Source organism: Telopea speciosissima, chromosome 4 (assembly GCF_018873765.1).
Source record: "Telopea speciosissima isolate NSW1024214 ecotype Mountain lineage chromosome 4, Tspe_v1, whole genome shotgun sequence".
Lineage (NCBI taxonomy): Eukaryota > Viridiplantae > Streptophyta > Magnoliopsida > Proteales > Proteaceae > Telopea > Telopea speciosissima.
Window position 1 is genome coordinate 65,234,399 of NC_057919.1, and position 24,269 is coordinate 65,258,667.

At 39.8% G+C, this 24,269-nt stretch overlaps 1 protein-coding gene across 1 annotated transcript; it reads right to left on the minus strand.

Moving 5' to 3' along the window:
- Positions 1-2,752: 2,752 nt before the first annotated feature.
- On the minus strand, positions 2,753-23,773 carry LOC122658660 (mediator of RNA polymerase II transcription subunit 14-like). Its single transcript, XM_043853702.1, has 8 exons — positions 23,522-23,773; positions 18,752-19,831; positions 18,382-18,479; positions 12,814-12,988; positions 9,347-10,346; positions 8,230-9,251; positions 6,029-7,122; positions 2,753-3,557 (listed from the first exon to the last, which is right to left on the minus strand). The coding sequence occupies exons 1-8, from the start codon at positions 23,729-23,731 to the stop codon at positions 2,762-2,764; spliced, it is 5,475 nt and encodes a 1,824-aa protein (XP_043709637.1). The 5' UTR covers positions 23,732-23,773; the 3' UTR covers positions 2,753-2,761.
- Positions 23,774-24,269: the final 496 nt, after the last annotated feature.

Sequence of the window (24,269 nt, forward strand, 5' to 3'; positions counted from 1 at the left end):
TGGTTCGAACTTAAAATTCTAGTTGCATGTCAATTAGTAAGCCTACACCGTTTAGAGACCGTTTAGAGTTAAACGGCTCATTAGCCCATTTTAGACCCAGTTTAGGCCAATTTAGCCCGAATAAGGCTGCCCCGATTAAAGACCGAACACCGACCGACCGAAATGAAACCGTACCATGCCCGCCCAAAGCAAGCCTGAATGCCTAAACGGTCGGACATGGTGCAGCTTGTAAAATTGGTGAGGCCCGGCTAGGCCCGACCGAGCCCGACCGATTGACACCCTTAGTTAGATCACATAAAGCAAATCCAAATAAACTTGGGTATGGATCATACTCGAATATATACAGAAACGCAGCGAAAGAAGGATCAAAAGCCAAGTTTATGGTTACGAGCATACGAACGAATCTCCACGATCACAATAGGTTTCTCCATAGAGATCTCCACACCACAAATCCCTGGGAAAAGATGGAATCCCACAGAGAACACAAAACACTAGAGAGAGGGAAATTTTGGTTTCTCAGATGATTTGGTCTTAGGATTACAGGCTTTTTATTTAAAGCCAAAACCCTAAGACCCCCTGCCCCTATTTAAACTCCCACTAGGAATCAATCAAAAAGGGGGGGGGGGGGAAGAGACCCAGCCACTTAAGTGGCTGGTTCTCTCCATGCGAAGCGGGTCAGGTCGGGTCCGGCCTGCCCGTTGTGGGCGGCTTGGACCGGGCCTGGCCCATGTTCTATTTACACTAGAGGTACGCCATCTCTAGTCTTCAAATTTCTTTCTTCTTATGTTTTCCAGCATGATGATTGGTATTGCTACCTTTGCGTCAAACAAAACTTAGCTGTTGTCCGGGTTGCAGCCATGTTCCTGCTGCCCCAATCATAGATGCAGACTTGAAATCTTGAAGGGTATTTTGGAAAATATTAAAACCAAATGGGGTATTTATGAACCCAAAGGGAAAGGGAATCATTCCAAGTTGGTGCCTACAATTGGGGGCAGCAGGAACATGGTTGCAGCCAAATATTTTCCTTTTGCATCTACTATTTCCCCAACATCTCAACCAAAATTCATTTCTCCTACTCCTATCTTGTGCACTAGTTCAATGGCTTCTAGATTCCTTGTGGCATTGGTAGTTTAAATGTGGATCCGGCTCCTCTCCAGGGAGCTCAGCGCCCAAGGAGTGCTCAGGGGGCATCCAAGGGTTGGGCTATGCCGCAAACCTTTCGGTGCATGCCTAGGAATGTGTGCAGACAACCCAACGGTTGGATTCCCCTTGGGTGTGCTGGGCTCTCTGAAGAGGAGCTCAATCCTTTAAATGTAGTATCATAATCAAATTTTAAGATAGGGAAATATCAGTAAATATAGGCTGACTGTGGGGAAGTGAGTAATTGCACCTACATACAAGGGTATGATACATGCACACTTTGACATAAAAAAAACCTTCCCATGAATGAGAAATGAGATGTGGCAGAGATGAAGGTAGAATTCATGCACACTCTTTGAACAAAAAACAAAAAAAAAAAAAGCGCCAAATCGGTTAAAAAAATTAATAGTCTAAGGATGTTAGTCAGTTCGGATCCGACTGATCGTTTGGTTTTCTAGTTAAAACGGTTTTTAAATGGTTTTATTGGCATCAATTCTGATCTATATCTCCAATAATTCTTAAGACCATAGAATCAGTTTATTGACAGATCAAAATCTTTGATATGATTAATACCTTTGTGTCAACAATGGAGAATCTAAAGATTATTTTCGACCTTGATAAAGTTGAACCATTTGATGGCTCGATAAGATGAGATCCAAAACTAAGTGACATGTAGGTTTTCGGATTTTTACCATTGTTGACATTCCAACCAATGTTTACCAACTAGATTGTATTTCTCTGTATTTGTGTTTATTTCAATGATTAAAAGAGTTTTATAATTAACTGATTTTATTGTAGTAATCGAAATGTTTCAATATTGAACAAAATGTTTAGCCTCATTTATTATATAATGATTTGTTTGAAAAACACATTTGGTCATAGATTTCAAAAAATGAATATAACTTCATATTGATAGTTTATATTCAAAAGGTGGATCGTGTCATAATTGTCCCAATCTTTTGAGCTTTGCTGTATCAACTCATCTGTAAGACGAAAAGCTTTTTATCGTAAATTTTCTTTACTTTGTCTAGCCCATCGATAAGTTGGATGCTTTTACAGAAAAAAGGATTTTTTTTTTTCACTTTTCTAATTTTTCTGGGACCTTGTGGCTACATAACTTCATCAATGCGATCCCAGTGGCAAAGACACTGCCATTTGCAGATTTGATTCTTCCCTCTTTTTACAGACCCAATGGGTATTATCTGTACAAAAAACTTAAACCCTAATCAGATTTCCGGAAAAAAGAGAAAACTCCATGTAAGTAGTTATCATACACCCTGCTTCTTCGACCTTCTAAATCAGCTAAAGAGAAGTTCCGTCCAGCAACCTACTGGTCTCCAAACAATCAAATACCGATTTGAGTCATCCATTATTTTTCTAATTCTCCTCATTCTCCAGACTGAAGAAATTTCTGCGAAACCATTGTGGAAGCCCAAAGGGCAACTCTCAGCAGAATCTAAATCCACAGGTGGTCGCAAATGATACCATCTACTCAAACGCTCATTGGGGCCCAATCAACGAGGTTTCATCTGACACACTTCAGTGAAGCGAGCAACCCAAAGCCAGTTTCATCTGCTGCCGAGATCCCAATGCACAAATCTCACTGTGAGATAAACATCAGTTATGTTGCACCAGAGCTAGCTGTACTGCCATCCCTCAGCCCTTGAAGGCACGATTGAAGTACTCTTTGCACGCTATCTGCAACTCCTCTCAACCTTCCCTGAGTAGCATCTCCTGCCGAACTTCCATTCGCCTCCACTGTTCGAGCAACCCTCTGTTTGCACCTCTCCCACTCTTCCCTTTGCAACCAGCAAGCACGGCCTCCATGGCTCCCCTCCATTCCCTGAAAAGATACATGGGGATTCTCCCCAAATGAATATCTCAATCTCACAGAAACACAATACGGCAACCAAGCAGCTCCACCAGCAGCATTTATGTGGGGTATGTGAGCAGAATCAAGAACCACTGTGAGCCCAAAATCAACAGAATTATGAAGTCGGTCATAATGGATGTTGCTTTTTGCTATTGAAGAATTCACATGGTTCTCATCTATGGCTGACCCAGAATGATTCTCAAGACACAATTCAATGCGAGGCTTCTGTGCAGGGGCAATATCTCCACCCTGTGCCTGCGCTAATCCTCTTTTCCAAGCAATCAATTTCAAGAATTCCCGGAGAACTGAAATGGGTAAAGTGAGAAGGGTAATGAAGGATGCAACTCGAGATGCATCATAGGGTTCTGAAGCAACACGGCGACTGAAGTAGTCACATATCTCAGATATTTCAGTGGGGGCTAGTTCCTCTTGAGCATTGGCTTGGCTTTGTTGCTGTTGTTGTTGTTGATGATGAAAACGTTTCACACTCAAGACTTGCAGAAGAAGTTGTACTCTGTGGACACTTACTGCAAATACATACCCCCTGCAGAAATACTATGTCAGATCCTGGGAGAGGAAAAGGTAAGGGAAACCCTGTGAAAAAACAAATACTTCAAATTATGAGACTTTTCATGTGTCTGTGTCCAGTTGCAACTGTGTAGATCATGACTGAAACTGTCAGCATTTGATGTGCAAATTGTACATATAGTTTTCAAGCATCAAGTAGAGAATCATCAAGGTAAGCATAGCCCAACAGCAAAAGGGTGTGACCACAGCACAAAATTACATGATTGATTAGGGGATGAAATATATTAGTCATGGAATAACCCATTTTAGTTCTCCAATCTTGAAAAAATCAATAAATCACACCCAAAATAAAAAATAAAAAATAAAAACTCCTAAACATTTATCGAAAAGGATATAGGGAAAGGGGGCAAAGATAAGAAAACAATGGCACATAGGGTGTCTTGACTCTGCAGCCTCAAATTTTTATTTTTTATTTTTTCCCAGAGTGTCCTAAAACCCCATATTCTTTCTACTCAGAAGTCTGTTAATCACAAGTTGGGTGGCACTTGGTTATCATGGAGAGTTTTAGGTCTGAAACAACCCCTTCCTTTGCATAAGCCCATATATAGAGTGATAATTTATAACAAAGGCACAAATTTAATACTACTCAAAAGGGGATAACGGCCATTTGACAAGAAGACACTTTTTTTTTTTGGTTGAATTTGAGAGTGAGACTTTGAAATGGCTGAGGCTCTTCCAATCAAGCAACTCAGTATCGTAAACAGGCAATAGCGCTTACTCCAGTTAATTGTATTGAAGCGCATAATTGGTTGAAGATCACGAGGTGGCTTGAGTAGAACAATCATTTTTGGTAGTAGAAATGGCTCTCCAAGACATTGAGTGAATTGACTTCAAGTGTCCACCATCATGATCAATGTACTAAACCTCCACTATTACCATTTACCACATCAAATTCAAGGGCAATCTGACGGGGGGTAGGTAGGAAGAACCCTAAACCCTCCCAGATAGGACCCCAAGCAAACCCAACTCAAACACACAACCCAAAATTAACCTAAAAACTCAACTCTCTTAGATGAGAGCCAAACTCTAGGAATTAAACACAAATATAGGAAATAGGATCACTTCAAAAGATGAGAGAGGTCCAATGACTAACCTTAAAGTAATTTGAAAATCAAGGAACTCTTAGACGGGAAAACAGGAGTCAAAGAAAATTAAATTACTTCAGAATAGTTGGATCTTAAGATATTTCAGATTTTCTATTCTACCCCTACCCTCCATTATAGCTATGATTTATAGGCCATCCCATAGTTTAATTCTATTCTGATTTCATGCATCGCTTAGGCTACTGATTTTAGATTATTTCATGTCTGAAATCAGCAACCTAGTTTCAACCTTCAAACCCTATTTCAGTCCCTAAATTACTGTTTTACACCTATTCCTATCACCTCTAGGAATTACCCATAATTGCTGATCTAACCATCCAATTGAGGTCAGATTTTCAGCAAAACTTCCCATTCCTATTCCCTACACTCGACCTTACTTCCAACCCCATCCAACCACTTGATTTTTTTATATTTAAAATCTCCCTAATTTGATCATTAAAATTCAGTACTACATTACTAGGTTAGGATACCTCTGGTATGTTGATGATGAGGCTTATAGGTGGGTTATCATGGACTATCAGAACATCTAGGCACAAAATATGTCATGGGGTACATATGTGCTCGCATTCAGAGGAGCGTCAACGAAATCTTCAGTCATACGCAGCTCGTGGATTAGAACCACCAAGAAACTCCAAGTGGTATTGAGTGGTGAGTGTTGTATTTCCCTAACCAAATGTATGTTTTGATTATTTTAATTGCATGTCAACATTTCCAATAACTAAATTATGTAAAGCAGAATTCAGCGTACACTAGCAAACTTTGGTCCAAACTACAAGTACCATTTTCGGTGGTTTTTTTGTGAAACTAATTCATGGCATAGGTGTAAAAAATGATTAAAAAAAATAGGAAGCAATGCAGCACAAAAAAGGTCAAAAAAAAATAATAATAATTGGGCGTCGAAACCTAGGTTTTGATTTTGGCCCAGAAAATCCCAGATTTCGGTCAAAACTTGGGAAGTTTCGGTCTCGTCCAGGGTCAAAACCTGAAACCTGGAACATTGGCTGCTTGAGCTGTACCTCAAGCATCTTTATGACCTGTTTAGTAGTTAGTGGAAAAGCACAGAAGAAACATCTCAGGCTCGTCAATGCAGCTAGATTTGGCACCAATAATATACACTGCAGATTTCTTTTTCCCTACACCGACTACCTTCCCCCAACAGTAATAATAATATGGCAGCAGGGTAAATCAATTACAGAGGATCTGTAATGTACAGGAAGTAATTAGTAAAATGATTTTTCACTATCATGTCAAATAGATTTCAACAAGAGGATACAGCATGCATCATACTCCACTAACAAATCAAAAGAGAAGATATAGATCTTACCCCACAAAGAAGCGCAAGGCTGGCTGTTCCTGGTCCAAATTTAAAAGCGACCCTTCATTTTCTTTTAGAATTGAACCCAGGATCTCCTTCAGAAGAGCAGGTAATTGTGCAAAGAGCCATAGTACTCCAAGGTACTTGAGAATGCCTCTTAAAACCTTTTTAAGAGCAACAAGGGGAACCCATCCACCACCATACCCTCCATCATCCCCAAGCCCAATGAAAGCTGTGTTGAATTCTCCTCTCATATGAATAGGGACACTTGTGCCAGGTGATCTGCGTATAGGTAATCCTGAGCCAACAGACACTAAATTTTGGGACGCCAAAAGTGCATTGCCTACACGGGTTATACCAGATGCCTGGTTCCCTGCCATTGGAGTCGATCTAGATATTACACCAGAACCTGTAATATTAACCCGGCTTCCGTTGGTTGCTGAAAGCTGTGAACCTGAGCTTTGATTTGAATTGCTAGAGTTTGTAATTCCTACTGTCTGTTGGCTACCAGAGAAATTAGGTTCTAAGCCATTCAATTCCTGAGCTACATGCTCCATAATGAAAGGCCGAAACTGTGGACATGGCAAAGAACCCCCAATCTCAGGCCCACCCTTTGGTGGTGTTGCCGGCTGTAGCCAAACCTGATCTCCAGCAAAACAGCGCATGTCAACTGCAAAGTGTTTACGGTAGATTATGCGTATCCAGTAGGGACCACGCAGTACAACGGAGACATCAATGGGCAACAGTGAGCTAGGAACGATTCCAGGGCCACCTCTCCCAGCAACAGCCAACGTTGCCGTTGCAGGAAGGTTGTGACTCCCAAGAGGACCTACAACCGTACTTGTAATGGGATTCCCGACAGGAGCAGATGCAGCTTGAGGAACATGTGAAGATGAACTGCTTGGCATCACTCCCTGAGTTGGTACGAAACCATTCTGCCTTGGGATAGCAGATTGTGCAGCAGTTACACCAGGGGCACCAGAAGCAGGACCAGCCCGTGCAGGTCGAGTTGCAGCTGCTAGAGAAAATAATGGTCCTGCAGTCAAGCGAATGCAGTCCAAAAGGGATGCCACCTCAGCTCCATTAATGAAATCTTCCAGAAACTGTAGGCAACAAGGGGAAATTGCTTAATAATAGTGCTGGACCTGCTGAGCAGTTGATGAAAATTTGCTGATGGAATTACACATAATATCAATGAATCAGGAAAAAGAAAATCAATGGTGAAAATTCCACCAACAATCTTGACTGCAAAAAGCATTGCCTTAAAAGCAATCACGGTGTCTGAATACAACTCTGAGGTTATTAGCCTTCAATCCTACCAAGTATTTTGGACTATAGGCCATACATGGCAACATCAGTTGCATTACATAATTTCAATGATTGGCTTTGGACAGAGACAAGAAGGCAACACATATCAGTTAACTAAATATTTCAAGCACCAGTGAACAGACGCTATAATTCCTAAACATAAAGATTTTAACAGAAAGGCTGTCAACTTCTTTATCATGGGGCCCAAAAAGCAAGATCATAGTATACTATACTATATTACATATAATTATATATAGGGTGCTTCTTATTGTAACCAAAGTGGTGAACTGAGAAGTTGTAACCTTCTCTTGATTGCCCCTTGTCTTGTTCCCAAAAGTTCTTTAAGTGGGGTAAAAAAGGGTTTTCGAAATAATTTGAAAATGACACATCATTATGTCGTTTTCTTAATTTTCAAGAATGAGATTGATTGCTGGTCTTCTTGAAACTAGAAAACCTGACGAAGATGAAACTGCTCTTTCCCAACAAACAGAGGTGGTTATATATATATATATGTCACTTCCAATTAGTTTGAATATCCTTTTTTACCCGACTTAAAAAGATTTTTTGGGAAAAAGACAAAGGACAATCAAAAGAAGGTTACAACTTCTCCGTTCATAACTCCGATCAATAGATGAGTTGGCGAACATGCTCATATCCAGCAGACTAAATTGACACCCTCAACCCCTTTGTGCCTTTGAAGGCCAGGGTCAGTAGCAATACCTTGGAACCAAACAATACAAAAGGAATCACAATCATGAGTATAAATATGAGCAGTTAATATTTGCACTTGTGAGAAAATCAATCTTTTTTCCCTTGGGGTGGGGGGGGGGGATCTTTAAAAAGTACTTAAATTTAATATTCCTCGTCCGCTAGTGTCCTGTTCTTTGTATGGGGGGACAGACCTTTGTATGTGGCCAAAGCTGTTCTGGAGAAACATGCATTGTGCATCCATCTTTTCCTGATTCCCACTCAACAACAAAGCGAGCCACCACCCCAGAAACAAAACTAAACCACAAACTCATAAGACCAACAGCTTCTATTCTAAATTGCCTCCTCATTTGTTCTGATATCTTATCGGCAACCTCAGCAGCACCTTTGACTACAACAGATGTTATGTTGTCGGAGTTTGCACTGATTTCTTCCTGTTTATCATCTGCTCTTACTCCAAGAAGTCTCCGCATTCCAAGAGCAAACAAACGAGCATTAGAAAGTCTTTGTAAATCAGCAACTAACTTTTTAATGCTATCATCCTCAACAGACCTATAACCAAGGATAACGCCCTCTGAATCATAGCGTATATGGGAATCTATATCAGATGTATTGGCAATACGAACACCTGAACCCCATGCTGTATTCATACTTCCCTTCTGAAGTTCCCACAAGTCCCTAAAGTGCTGATCATTTATCTTGACATCCCAATACAAGCTTCCAGGTCTCCCAAGTCGCAAGCAAATGTGTTGCCATGAATCCTCTCTGGCGAAAGGTAGCCTGAACCACAAATTCAAGGATGGTGTTCGCAGGCCCACTTCTTCAACATATGGAATGTCAAGAGCATCCATCTGACTAGTAAGTCGAGCATGCTTGATACAGAGAGAGCAGTGCCTGACCACATGAAGAAGAGTTGTAACATATACGTTAGAAGGTGCACTCCCTTTATTTGCTTCAGCTAAAAGATTCCCATATGTAAATCCCTCAGGTTTACTCATCAATTCTGATGGTCTGAGTGCTTGTGAAGCAGGAGGATGCCTAGAATCTGATTCTGAGATTTTCATCCTCTTACAAAATTGTGAAGTGTCTTCTACCCCTTGAAGTGAGGGAATGAACTTTAATATATCTGAAACTGAACGCTTTCTTCGGTTTTTCTCATTTTTAGGTGGGACATCAAGATTTGTGTTGTGGCAAGTCCCAGATTCTGGTGTGTTGCCTTGAAAAAGAACATCAGTCAATCAAAATTAGTCAGCACCAAGAATGCATAAAACCCAGATAAAACAATGTAAAATTTCGGAGCAGGCATCTTACATACGGGGGTGATATTCCACGAGCTCGATCTAGCAGCTCTAGAAGATGCAACAAGGTTAGGTGAGCTTCGAACCCCATTTAGCTTCATGGTTGCAGACGCTTGAGGGCCTGTTGGTCCTAACAGAGATAACATTCGTGATGAGCGGCTGCCTGAAACTGCCTCCTTCGAAGATTCATTCAAAAGCCTCACCTGACCTTCATCCATAGGAGAACAAGGGCCAGCTTCCACTGAATGTGGAGATCCAAGAGAAGTCAAATCTTGTTCAGATTTTGAAGACGACAGTTTTTTATTAGACGGGCTTCTTACCAGACTACTGGATTGGATTACTCCCTTCAAATTGTTTGAAGCATATATAGAACTACTGAAATGGGGACCAACAGAAGAAGATTTCGAAACATTATTAATCTGAGGAAATTGCAAACCTCCTTCCCACTTAGGAGAGGAGATTCCAGGTTTTATGCCTTGATTATACATTGGAATAGAGCTAAAAGTAGAGGCAGGAGATGAATTAAATGATATAGACTGATGAGTATGAACAGGATAAGGAGGTATTGATGTCCCTTTCTCAAGCTCAAACACTTCATCAACCACTGATGAAAAACTAGACTGAGGACATCCAGCAAACCGTGTAGAAACATCTAGACCAAACTCAGAAATAAGGCCATGCTCAGATGTCTGATTGGAGCCTACAGCATTAGGCAATGAAGAAAGTAGTTGTTCCCAATCAAGAAGACTTAAGTTCATTTCATCCTCTAGTATCTGCAACTGACCGATGTCGATCTTGTTGAAGCGTATAACATGATTGGAGTCACCAGTATGGGATCTTCCAGATTGATTTGGCTGGGTCTCGAGCAGTTTAAAAAGCGGTTTGAAGTCCTTATCAAGTTGCATCAGTAGAAAATAAGAGCTACCACACTGTGGGAACCCCATCAGCAATGAACCTGACCCACTCAAGACGGTCTTGGGTATTTTAACTGCAGCTAAACCTTGTTCATACACCTGCAAGAATCAAAAGTTCTGCTTGTTATATTTGCATGCTATGCAAGAGGAAAGCATATAAACTATAAAGCATGGGAATCCCCTTATAGATATTGTCCGAGGGCGGTATCAGACACCACAACAATTTGAGGATCCTACCTCGGGAATCTCAGGCCAACAATCAACGTGACCATTTATGTCAATGATCCAATTTACACGTACTTTTTTGTGGTCATCTATTCTCACCATCCATACCATATGACAAATTGGAAAGGTAGAATGAGTAGGACAGTCAAATTTGGACTGGAAATGGAGGATATGTTCACTTGGACCCATCTAACAACAGAATGTGAACACAATGGCTTTAAATAAATAAATAAATAACTCACACACACATCTACAAACTTCACACAAGATAAAATGAATGCCAAAGCGAAGGCAATTACACAAGAAAATTCAGTTATTCATGGCATATCTATTGGGAGAGTAGAAAAGAAGATAAGGTCATCAATTTCTTACAATTAAAACTGGCAGGTCAAGAAATGAGGAAACGAGTGAGTACATAAGATACAAAGCAAGATTGTCAAAGTGTCAAATCAATGTCTAGGCATTTATTTTGAGCTGAAGCATTGACAAATAAATGCCTCCTCAATGGAGTTATCGACAACTAAAAGAATGATGGCATTTTTAAATTAAGGAACGACATGACATACTGATAGCAATAAAGACCAAAAATATCCATTAAATCATAAATTTAAGATTTTTCTCTCTTTTACCCCTACAAACTTTTTTTTTGGGGGGGGGGGGGAATCTCATTGATAGGAAGAAATTCCTGCAAACCCCTTTAAGAAATAACTCTCATCCACCAATGGTTCATTAAGAAGAAGGGTGTGCCCAGTGCACGAGGCTCCCGCCACTGCGGGGTCTGGGGAGGGTCATAACTCTCGTCCCACCAATGGTTTCATTGATATGGAAAAATCACTCCAAAGTCCATTGCATAGTTTGCAAAATCCTGAAAAGCTTTTCTCTAAAGGTGCAACGGTATGCATCTGATCCCTTCAACTAGCTTCTTTAGTAAGAATGCCTTGATAACCAGCAACTCAGTGGGAACAATAGATACTGAACCCACTCACAAATCTTATTAAGAACCTTATAATGATCATCTAAAAGAATGGCTCAGCCATCAGCAAATGAGATAATTGCAGGGCTCTCCTTCAAATACAGAAATCTCTAGGATTCTTTAATCTCCACTCCATATCACCGAAAGGCTAACAGCATACATCCATTTCCAGAAGAGTTGGTGACCACCACTGTAAACTGCTTTCAGAGACTTGTCTTCACCCTGCCAACCTTTTCCAATTTAACAACAATGTTGTTCTTATTAGCTGGGGGAAAAGGCATTCTATCCAATTTTTCAGTTTCATGTTGCTGGTACTAGAAGGGAAAGGAAGTCACTACATCTTGCACTATTTTATCCTCTACCAGAACTGTATTACATCTATAACACTGACTTAAATTTTTTGAACACTATTCTTCTATTTCTTCTTCCAAGGCTGCAGCATATGTTTCTAGTATGAATATAATTGAAGTTTTGCCTAGGCATTTTGCGGCATGGACCAACTCGTGCATAAGTTATTTGCTACCAGTATGTCAATCACTTAGGTGCAACTAGTTGATGACTTGAGTTGCAACTAGTCGACCACTTATGGTCAACCATTTGGGACTCATGACATTGTTTTTTATTAAAACTTTGTTCTTCTTAATGTTCGTAATCCAGTCACAAAAACATGTTGTTCACTCTTTGTTTTGGCATCCATTAATGTTGGTTTGCTAGTATTATGTTCTTCCACTTGAGTAGTCTTATTTCTATTTGATCCGTTTGACATATTCTTGTAATTTCTTTCACAAGCATAGCTATAGTCTGAACGATCCAATGGCTTGAAGGGTTTTAACAATTGAGTACACCCCTTTAATTAAATGAAGATTCTATCAATCAATCTCTTCTCACCAATACAGAAATCCCAAGAAATATCCTAACAATGTTAAAGAGTAAAGAGACTGAGTGTACCATGGTTGGTGGAAGCATTTGAGAAGATGCTAAAAGATTGAGGGAAGTTTAGAGCTCATTCATAACTAAAAAGATTGGTGCTTTGATAATACCGATTTGAAAAAATGATGAACCACCCTAGTAGATCTGTAGTGATTTGAGTAGTTTGAACTTTGAAGTGACGGTAGAATAACATATGATATCGCTTCAGGAGGAACATGGGGATATGGGTGTATGAACCTGGCAATGGCACTTTTTTTTTTTGGATAGCAAAAGGAATTGGGATGAAACAAACACAAAATCATAAAAGTATGCTGAATCATGAATTCCAACTAAAAGTTCTCCTTTGGAAAAATATTTATCGGTGAGTCTACAAGCCACCCACTGAGGGCAAAACGGGTATCATTAGCAAAAGGGCAAAATAGGTAAAGAAAAATGTACCTTAAGGCCCAAAAACCTGCCAATTGATGCATATAGGTGTAAAACACTGCTGCTTCTCAAGTCAATAAATACTTCTGCTGCAGCCATGCTACCCTGGTTTAGAGCTTCTTCACAATCTAACACGGCAGATGGCATGAGAATATTTCTGGAAGCTTGGAGAAGAAAATGCCCATTCCTACAATTCCAGAAGGAAGGAAGACATCAAAACAGAATATGACAATGAGCATGAACACCAGAATATACTTCAGCACAACCTTACCCTAAAATGGTGCACAAAACTTTTCATTAATCAAAATTCGTGTACCATCATGCTGGTCCCCCTAGCAAACTTATATAGAAAACTCAAAAACAGACTGAAACACTAAAAGGAAAGGCCTAACCCAATCCTTACCTAATAAGGTAACCTAAACTGACTAGGAAACTAAAATAAAAACGAAAACTGGCTCAAAACAAGACTGGACTTATAGAAATCCAGCCTAACTAAAACACTTAACGACATCTAAAATAAAGAAATAAAGACACTTAATTAATCCTGCATGCCTAGCCTATACCCATATTACAGGCCCATTAAAGTGATCCATTACAATGAAAAACCATTGGACTAAAGGCCCCTAAATAACCCAATCCAAGGCTTATTTCTAATAAAATAAGCCTATTTAGACGATTTAACTGCATCGGGAAGCCAATTGAATTAATAGACTAATCTATTGAGGGGTGACCAGCCAAGCAAAGGATTTAGTTATTTTGGGTTCACTTTATAGGGTTGTTTTCACTTGTTCAGATTTGGGGTGTGAGTACTTTTCTTAGTTAAAATCTTATTTCTTGGAGGTTATTTTTTCAGTTTTATATGGTAGCAATATTGTAAGGTACTAGATGTCTAGATGAGGTTATTTCTGTCATTTTGCCTGAGAGTTGCTTTCTTAAGGGTTAAGAAAATTAGAGATTACGTGACTTCTAAAGGAAGCTACTCTTTAGCCTCTTGAAGAAACTATCTTCTAAACTCCTTTGATTCTAAAGTTCATTCTTTGCTTCTTAAATAAGCTCTCTCTATTCTCTAGCTTCTTTTTCTATTTAACATTTATTCATAATGGAAACCAAAGTACAGAAGCGCATATAATCGTAGAGGATCAAGGCTCAAGAGCCAATCTGAAAACAATTACATTACTCCTTACAAAGAGATATCATCCCCAAAACAGAGCATAGGTCTCATAACACCTTGCTTTGCCAATTAATCAGCCACTTCATCTGTACTTCTTGATGCCCACTGGAAAAGAATATTCAGTTGGGTTGTGCTGACTGTCTAATGGGCCTGATAAGCTGCACATAGTGCCACAGAACCTCCACAGCTTGTTGCATCAGCTTAATTGCATTTGCTGGATCACCCTCAACTATTTCACGAGTGCGCAAACTTTCTCAACTAACAAGTGGATCCCTGTTCTCAATACCTTCAGTTCTGTTTATGTAAAATCCCCTTCACCAACTGGCCAAGAAACCCCTACTACCATGCCACAATCTGACAACACCCCTAATGCCCAATGGAACTGTTATTTGGCTAATAGCCAAGTGATAACTGTATATTATAGTTAGATATACATAAGCACACAATTTTACATTATGCACAAAACCGAGCCCCAATGAAGCCCTCCATCAAAAGCAGTGGCTTTAACTGCACAATTGGATGGCCCTATAAATATAAACTCTCTCCCCCCCACCCCCGCCCCCACCCCCCATCCAAACAAGCTAAGGCATCTCTTAAGGAGTCTGCACTTCTAGGTCGCCAAGAGAATGATGTGTTCGGAAAAAATGATCCTTGAAAAGTGGCTTTGATTTATCAGTGTTAGATTTGCCCCTTTCAGTGACATTATTTATTTTGTATTGCAAAGGAAGCCCTATAGACAGGGAATTGAAGAACATGAGCCCAATGATTCAAGGATCAGTGGATCCACTACTGGATCTGCCATATCAAATCAGAATCAGCCAATACCTACCAATCCCAATCTCAGCCAAGATCGACAATGATAGCTTCACTTTACTTAGGAATCAGCAAAGGAATGGCTAATCCCATCCTTGTTCCCCACCTCTAAATCCTTGCCCAAGTTGAACAATATACCGAAAACTAGCTTCAAAATCAGCAAAGGAATGGTCAACTCAATCCAGGTTCCCCATCGCTAACACCTTGCTCAAGTTGGACAATGTAAGAAAAACTAGACGGCCCTAAAGGATCAGTCTGACTCGCTGAGCACCACGTAGGTAAGTTGATACCCATGCTGCTTTTCTAAGGTGAAGAGTCGGATAGTCAAAATTAAAGTCTTTAGGCTGCATGCTACAGTGTGGTATCATGCACTTATCCATAATGGCACAGCACTCCCCCACCCTTAGAATGTCCCGGCACCCCCACCCCACCCCAGATAAAAAAGGTCAATACCCAAACAAAAATATTTCTCTACTCCATTTTATTCTTTTTCTTTCTCAACAAAATTCTGTAACTACAAAAGGATGTACCCAGTGCACAAGGCTTCTGCCACTGCAGTGTCTCGGGAGGGTCACAATGTACGCAGCCTTAACCCTGCTTTGTAGAGAGGTTGTTTCCCGACTCGAACCCATGACCACTAGGTCGCAATGGAGCAACATTACCGTTGCGACAAGGTTCGCCTCTAAAAAAATTCTGCTACTGATTTTTTTTATTTAAAAGAAAAACACTGAAAATCATGCATGGTGATTATATGATGGTCAGCCTGGTTTCACTCACATGTTCAGCAGACCACTTTATACTCTAGGATATCAGGATAAGGGTGTAGGTAATTGTGCTGGAGCCAGAAACTTAACATAGGGTGTTAGACTCGTCAGACCATCAAAAACAGAATTTCAGACTTGGGGAATAAACATTTTTTAACACATGTAAACAAGTTATTACCTACTTTACCTTGCACTAAAAAAATTATATGTATGATGAGCATTCTTAGTATCTGTCCATATCTTTTGGCTGTGAACCTGGGTCTTTTTTTCTTTTCTTTTTTGGATATTTAAAAATAAAGTGATAGAAAGAAATAAAAGCAAAAGGTAGTAATATATAAGAATTGATTAATCGGATCAAACACCGATCCCACCAGCCTTAATCAAACACAAGACAAAAATCTTCAATGGAGAAGAAGAGCAGCAAAAAGCTTTTCATTAATGTCAAAATTCGTGTTCAATATTTGCCCCCTTACAACCTTTATATAAAAAACTCAAAAATAGACTCCTACACTAAAAAGGAAAGGCCTAACCCAATCATGAACCTATTAGGTAACTTAAACTGACTAGAAAACTGAAATAGACTCAAAACAGAGTCCTAATCCAGCCCCACTAAACACTTAAAAGAAGACTACTAAAATCACTTAAATTGAACCATTGGTTGAACCGGTTCAATTTATGAACAAAAACACCAAAATAAAACTAAATTTGGAACTAAAACAACTAATCCCGTATGCAACCTAATTACCCATACTTGAGGTCCATAAAAGTGACCTATAACATTGAAAACCCTTGGGAACAAAGGCCCAACATGTATATAACCCAACCCAAACCTTATTTCCAATAAATAAATAAATAAATCCTTTAGGTGGTTAATCTACATCACAGCCCTGATTGGCAAAGGATCAATTAAGAAGTAGATGGTTGACAAAGTCCCCCACCCCCACTCTTGCACTTTACACATACATGAAGACACATCATCCAACCAAGTTTTTCTTTTGGTACAAGATCAGAATTAAGAAACTTTTGTGATCATGCTACATATCATGAGATATTTGGATTTCAATATACCTTATAGGGAAAGAACCACTGGTGTTCTCCACATCGTCTGCATAGACAATGATACTATGTCGCACAAAACAATAGATAAGGACTTCGTGACTAATCAAAATCCAACCTGCTTCTCCTTGAGGTCTTTAAAAAGGGTTACAAATTGAAGAAGCTCAAGTAGCCCCTGTACTTGCATCACCATCTTATCAAATTCCAATCTATGACAAGTTGACAACCAAGGACATGTGATAACACACTGTCATGTTCCTTATTAGAAATTAAATACAAAAGCTATGACAGGTTGACAACCGAGGACATGTGACAACACACTGTCATGTTCCTTATTAGAAATTAAATACAACCTAGGCCACAGATCCTTCCAAGGAATCTCTCTGCAATCTGCACCAAATATCCTCCCAAAATCTCCTACCCCCCCCCCCCCACTACATCATACCTGATTCAACAAAGAAAGATTGGTAGGAGGCAACTAATGCTCTTCCGGGGGCCCTCATTGTGACCTTGCTTACTATTATGGTCTCTGAACCTCCCTTCGTCAAGCCATTTTTCGATTTGGGATCAAAAGCACCCCACAGCGCTTGGGGTTTCTTTTTGGAACCTCAATATCCATTTAGCTAGAAGAGAGGCATTATGGTGGGGGATGTTTCCAATACCTAATCCCCCTTCCTCTATTGGCAAACTAACTGTGTCCCAATCAATAGGTGATCCCTCTTTCTCTTCCCAGATTCCCACATGAAATTCCTAATATTTTTCCAAGTTGCACAACAACTTTCCTCAGAACCATAAATGCTGACATGTGGTAAACTGGGAGATTCTAAAGAGTGGACCTAATGAGACATTGAGAACTTGGGTATATCATAAAAAAGGGCATACCCTATGCACGAGGCTCCCGCCACTACAGGGTCTGGGGAGGGTCATAATGTACGCAGCCTTACCCCTGCTTCGCAGAGAGGCTGTTTCCCAACTCGAGAACCCCATGACCACTAGGTCACAATGGAGCAACCCTACTGTTGTCCCGAGGTCGTCCCTTACCTTAGGTCTATTATATCACCCTATTTAATTGATAAGAGAATGATTCCTAAACAAATGTTCTACATAAGGCTCATAGCTTCAGGACCAATGTCTTTGCATCCGTCATATTCACTAAAAACCTCCAAGAGACACAAAGAGGAAGTGAGGAACAAAAGACCCATCGATTGTCAAACCAGAGAGTGAAAGACTCATGGAGGCAAGAAGAGACTCCAAACAGGTACGCTGCTCCTTCTACCCTCCCCAACCCCCCCGGCTTCTTCTCTACAGAGCCCCCTTCATCTTCCCGCGTCCGCTTATCTCCAGCCCTTCTCCTCCTCCTTTCTTGCCCCACTCTACTCTTTACCTCCTCATTCTTATCCAGCAGCACTCTTCTTCTTCCTTTTTCTTCTAACATATGTATATATATAGATAGATAGATAGATAGACAGAGAGAGAGAGAGAGAGAGTACTGCATCTGTGACCAATCCGTGTTGACATGTATAGACATGTAATTCAGTAAGGCAGTATCTAAATCCTTGTAACATAGTTTATTCTAACCCATATAATTGCTCCAGATAAAAGAATAAAAAACAGTAGTAGTCTCAGAAACAAATTATATTTGCTGTCAGCTCTTCCCAGACATCCTCTTTTATAATTCTGATGCCACGTAGATCAGCAGATAATGCATATCAAACAGTATAGCTGGAGTAGATTAGACAGGCAAAGACAAAAACTTCAATGGAAGAGTAGCCAAACCTGATGTTTATTCCAAGCGTTATATATGATGATCCATAAGCCCGCACACGCAATACTTCATCCCCTCCATATTCCTTACCACTGAACTTATTATCTTTCTGCAGACAGAAAAATCATATAAGACAACAGTAGTCAAGGCGTAGGTGTGATTGAGTTCATGACCATAACCAAAGAAACAAGTTCAGTGGAACGCATGGTGAAGAGTCCAGAAAAAATAGATTGGTTGATTAATATTAATCTCATTTGTAGGACAACCATATCCATGGAAGGACTATAACATAAGCAGATCCATTGTCAGGTGTATAGAAGATTAGAAGTTATTATAGAAATGCAAGAGAGAAATACAAGATCGTTTATTTCTTTGACTAACCTTTTTGGAGTCAGCATCAGACTCATCAGCATAGCACTGAAGAAGAACATCGCCTGCATCCTGACAAATATGACCATTTTTGCTCAGTTCTCTATGGACTTCAAGAAGGCGTGTGTATCTGTGGCAGGAAATAGCTCTCAGAAGCAACTTCTCAACATCAATACAACTTAGATCAAGGGAAAACTCTGCCTCCTTGCCAGTATGAGGATCTATAACAAATGTACTATGAAAACACTTTATCTGCAGATCTTGTCCAGGTTCAATTTTAATGAATGGGCACGACACTGAATCAGACCCTCCAGTGTTTTTGTCAAAATCTAACCAGTAAATGATTTTCACACCAGGAGTTTTCAGGCCGGCCAAATCAGGTTCCCCATCTTGAGCCATCTGTATAGAACCAACATTTCCTCCTTGTCCTGTGCTGCCATCAGATATGAGCTCAAAACGTATTGCATCTTTCCACCTTCCTTGACGAAGCGCTAGTACTTGCCTTATGATGGTATCCATAATAAGTGCCACACACAGCTCATGGAGGATTGAGTATAAAATCATGAATGGGTTGTCAGCTGCAGCCATTCTGCGTTCCAGATCATCTCCAAGAGCATGTCTCCGTGATTCCTCAAGCTTCACAAGCCCCCTTCTCTCACCCACAAGAAGTTCCAAGTGTAGTATTCTCCAAAGTGATAAATGTCCACGATAACCAAGAGTAAGGAGAACCTTAAATTCACCATTGACATGTAGAAGTGCCGTACCATCAGAAACTTTGATTTCAGAAATTTCTTTGGGGATTTGAACTTCAAGCAATTTAGATCGCAAAAGCGTCTCTAACTTTTTTAAAGCAGGCTTTTGCTGATCCTCAGTTAGGGAGCTCTGCATTCCCACATCTTCTATACATTTTGGTAAGCGCTGATAAGTTCCTGCTAGCAGAACTTCAATAGAAGATGGAACATCATAAGTAGGAGCACGTGCTTGCTGCAGCCCCTCGTGCATGAAAAACAGGGAATCTGCAGCTTGGGTGAAACACGTATCATGGCTTGAAAGAGTAGATGCAAGCTGTTGACAGTACTGAACCAATGGAACCTGAAAAGGTCAAGCCAGCAATGCACCTGGATTAAGCAGTTAAGTCTGCTGACTTTAACTAGTCAAGAAATAACAGAATACTGTAATAACTACAATCATGCTATTCCAGAAAATTTTCTGACTCAAAACCACGTCACATCTTACATCAAACAAATGTGAAAACTTTGGTTAACATAAATTATTATATTTCTCTGATAAGTATTTTGTCATTTTCTGGCTCTCAGATAATACTTACATAGTAACTGATACTATGTTATGTATTATCAGCTTATCTGTGATGTTCGTCCAATGGGTATATTAAAAAATACCAGGTTAGTTAAGGATAGGATATGTGACCTATAATATCCTTCTCAATATGAATTAAATATTTCACAGAAGATGCTGTTTCTTCTGTAAAAGGATAGAATTCCCTTCAGAGTTACAGGAAGCATCCCCTGACAGCAACACTGTCAACTGTTTCTTAGGTGCTATACCAGTAATATGATAGGGGAATTTTTAGGGAGCATGTTATTCATTGCTGCATGCAGAACTATTTTCTTTTCCCTCCTTTTTGATGGGGGAAGGGAGACATGTGTCCCCTTAATCTGTATATTCATACAATGAATTGAGGCAGGCAGATCTATAATATTCATATTTAGACCCATATCCAGCTCCAGATCAGATCCAGATAGAAAGCCCAGATGCATATCTCAGGATCAGACCAGAAGTCCAACCATTAAGTAGCCATCTGGAGCCAGGAAACACAGATTCATGAGCCCTCAAATTCTGGAAGAAAAGGCAACCATGTGGTCCCTCCTTGGAGCTTCTAGCTTCAATCAAGTCTCTTCAAATGTAAGCTGAGAGTATCTTATTTGGATTGGTTTCTTCTAAATTTAAGTGATGTAACTGAGATGGATATACATCTTTAAGATAAAAGATTTGAATTGTCACAGGCTTGGGAATTAAAGTTTAGTTTGAGCAGGAAATTATGTCCGTTTATGTATAGTCTGGTTTTGGATATTTTCGTTCCATCTTTTATTTTTTCCTTTTCAATTATGTTAAGGGTGCATCGGGCCTATCAGGTTATGCCTTTGTACTTTACCACCTTTTGATTCAGATATGCAATACAAGTTCCAACTTCCAATTTACCAGAAAAAAAAGTCTAGTTATGTTTCTTTCAAGAGAATCTTTATAAATAAGTCATTGTAACCAGGTTTTGGGCATTGAGATCAGGGAATGTGAATTTTGAGAAGATGTGTGCATGTACACCATATGGATTGATGGTATGAAGTGTGCTTGTCCCTTTCTATTGTTCTTCTTTCTTCTTATTGTTAACATTTGTATTCTGCAATTGTTTGGTGAATCCACATTAAATGCCAGGTTTAAAAAATCGGAATTCTCCATCGATTCCAATCCATATCATCCTAGAATCGGCCAGAATCATCCAGGCACCGGTCAAAATCAGTCGGGATTGACCCACTCAGTGTAACTTGGTCGGACTCAGTAGGTGAAGAATCGGGGTTATTTGGGATCGGAATCGGTCAATTCTGAGTCAAATTGGCCGATTCCAATCCGATTTTTAAAACCCTGATCGAACAGTAGGTCATAGTACAGTTTCCAGTTAAAACTCGATTCTTTTAGTCAGTTTTCTGTGCCCAAAGAAGCTCGTAATCTTTGCTTTGCTTTGATACTCAAGTACTCAACTCATATTCTTCCAAGTATGCGCAATTGTATCACCATGATTTCTGATGGATTCGAATTCTTTCATTCCCCCAGCTGATGTGCGAGATCATATTCTTCTACTCCTGCTAATGCCCCAACTCTATTTCAAGCTGCCTAACTCGGTTCTTCTGCTTCGCTCCGGTGATCGGGATTGGGATTGATGATTGGATGGAAGATTGGCACAAGAGACGGATGTACTTTGATGGCTCATTCAATGATATGACGCATTGATAGTTTCCACCACTACTCAATTCTATCTGTATACGCCTATACAGGGCTCATAATCTCTGCATTGCTTTAAAACTCAGCTCATATTCTTCCAAGTATGCGCAATTGTATCACCTTGATTTCTGATTGGTCTTTGTCAATCATTTCAATTGGTTACCTATTTTGTTGACCCTACTAGGACTGCATGTGAAAGAAGACCAGAAACAGAATCCAGCCCTGCTGCATTATAAAACAGAAGAGGTTTTTCTCTTTTGTAACTCTCTGATTAATTGGCCCTACAAGTCAACCATTTGAACCTTCACATTATCCTGGGTTCTTTTCAAATCAATTCTTGAACTCTTTTGATTTTGAAATCTAGTTTTCTTGGAAATAGCCACTGCGTAGTTTTGTTAAAGCGCAGTAACAGCAGTGACAGAAGCGACTCCTAATCACTTAGGATTGCCCGGCCTTCGGACAAGGGAAAATGACCATAGAACGGAAAAGTGCAAACTTTTCTTTTTTTTTTCAGATTTCTCTTAATTCTGCTCCTGGGTTTGTTTCACATTACTAAATTCCTATTCTGATGGGGTATTTAGCCTCTTAGTCTTAGCAGAAAAAAAGTTTCTGACCCTAATCAGATTCAAGATACCCTGTTCCCGGATCATTTATATGATTACCTATTGTAGTAGTCAAGGGTGACAGTTCAATATATGGAGAGACATATGGTTGAGATGAGGCACAAACTTAAAATGTGGCTATCCCAAAGGGGTACTACCAATCCAAAGTTGGTTTGACCAAAACAGCTCTTCACATGGATCAAAATGGTGGCTCGTGAAGGAATCCACTCCTTCACAGGGCCATGTAAAGAACATTATGCGTTACCGGGCAGCGATCTTTTTCCTAATAATTATCTGTTACGGTAATTGATTATTACTTATAGCCAATGCTATTTTCTCTATGATTGACGCCTCATATAGGATTTCAAATCATCACAAACAATATCGATAACCACTGGAAGTCAACAAGAACTACTTTAATGCCATTAGACGGCCAAAAGAGCCATAAATTCCTGCAGATATAAGATAATGAATTGATCACTAAAGCTTGTCAACTAAAGGGTAGCTTCTTATTTCTCTCACAGGTTTAAGGTTAAGGAAGTGAATGAGATCACACTTCACAATGCCTTTAGGTATAATTAGTGAAGGTTGAGACTATGAGTTAATTATCTTCCCTAGATTTGTATAACCTTCCATATTTGTTACTTCTTAAATTTTAGGTAATGAATGGGAAAATTGTTAGAACTTGAATGATACATCAACACCATAAAATTCTTACTCGGAATAGAAATTCCTTCAACAGCACCAATTAATAATATTTTCAACGAGATAATCAACCCTATGCTTTTTTCAAAAAAAAATCCACACCTAACTTGATGACCCATGCAAACAGCTATACCTACAAGTCACATCCATATCTGAATCACAAGAAGGCTGACCAATCATAAGCCAATAGAGTCCAACACTAACACTACTTCAATCTCCCTCGCAAGATAAAGTATTTCAACAAATATTAAACAACAGAATAACTATCTTTAATAACATTGGCAAACCACAAATCCACAATCAATAGATAAATAATCTATAACCAACTGGGACTTCTTCCATTATTAGTATTCAAATTCCAACTCAAACTGGAGCATCCCCAGGGAATCACCAAAAAAAAATATGATCCACAGTCTCAAGCTCAAAAAGGGAGCAAAGAACCACATATTCTCGAACTGACCTGCTGGCACCATTTGGAAAGAACATTGAGCCGAAGCATCCGCTGCCGGGTTTTGAGTATGTATTTGAGGAGGTTAATCTTCTTTTCAGAGTCCGACTGCTCCGTGGATTTCGACTTTTCCACCAAATCTTTGAGTGAGAGGAAGGATTCCTCCGCCACTCGACGCACTACGGTCGAGAACTCGACTGTCTGTCGCCCTAGTTCTGCCATTTTTTTGCCTTATCGGGCTGCAAGATCTATACAGAAAATTTCGTTGGAGCTAGGGTTTTGGCCCTGTGAAGTCCCTGAAAAAATTTTGGCTCTTGTTGCGGAGCTCTACTACTTGTTCATGTTCAAATAGGGATTTGTACACTTCTCCACGATCTATTAACTTTCAAAATCATTGACCTTGAAGATTGGAGATGTAATGGTAAATCTGTTTCCCAAGGCTTCGCTGAGAATGACAATCTGCCTGTGATGCCCCATGTTCCTGGCATGCAAAGGATGGATAACATGATTTGCAACAACTAAGATTATCGCAGAGAGATCTTCGACTTCAATCTTCTTCCATTTCCCCTGTACCAAGAACATTAAAAAAAGCTAGGGTTTCCCCTTAAGAACGAAAATGAAAGAGAGATAGCCATTGAAATTACCAAGATCTAGCGGAGGTGAGACTCGTCTGAAGCCATTGAAGAAGGGAGTAATGGCGCCTGGTCTTCTTCTTCCCCAGGTTTGGAGGTTAGCAGAAGAGGAAGCGTCGTGCTCGTGC

Bases quoted from the DNA above. Each gene is read 5' to 3' on its own strand.
- LOC122658660 (XM_043853702.1), bottom strand. From the start codon at position 23,731: ATGGCAGAACTAGGGCGACAGACAGTCGAGTTCTCGACCGTAGTGCGT. The intron at 9,252-9,346 runs GTAAGATGCCTG...TTCTTTTTCAAG, and splicing joins GTGGAATATCACCCCCGTAT to GCAACACACCAGAATCTGGG. The intron at 7,123-8,229 runs GTCTGTCCCCCC...TGTTGCCTACAG, and splicing joins AGCTTTGGCCACATACAAAG to TTTCTGGAAGATTTCATTAA.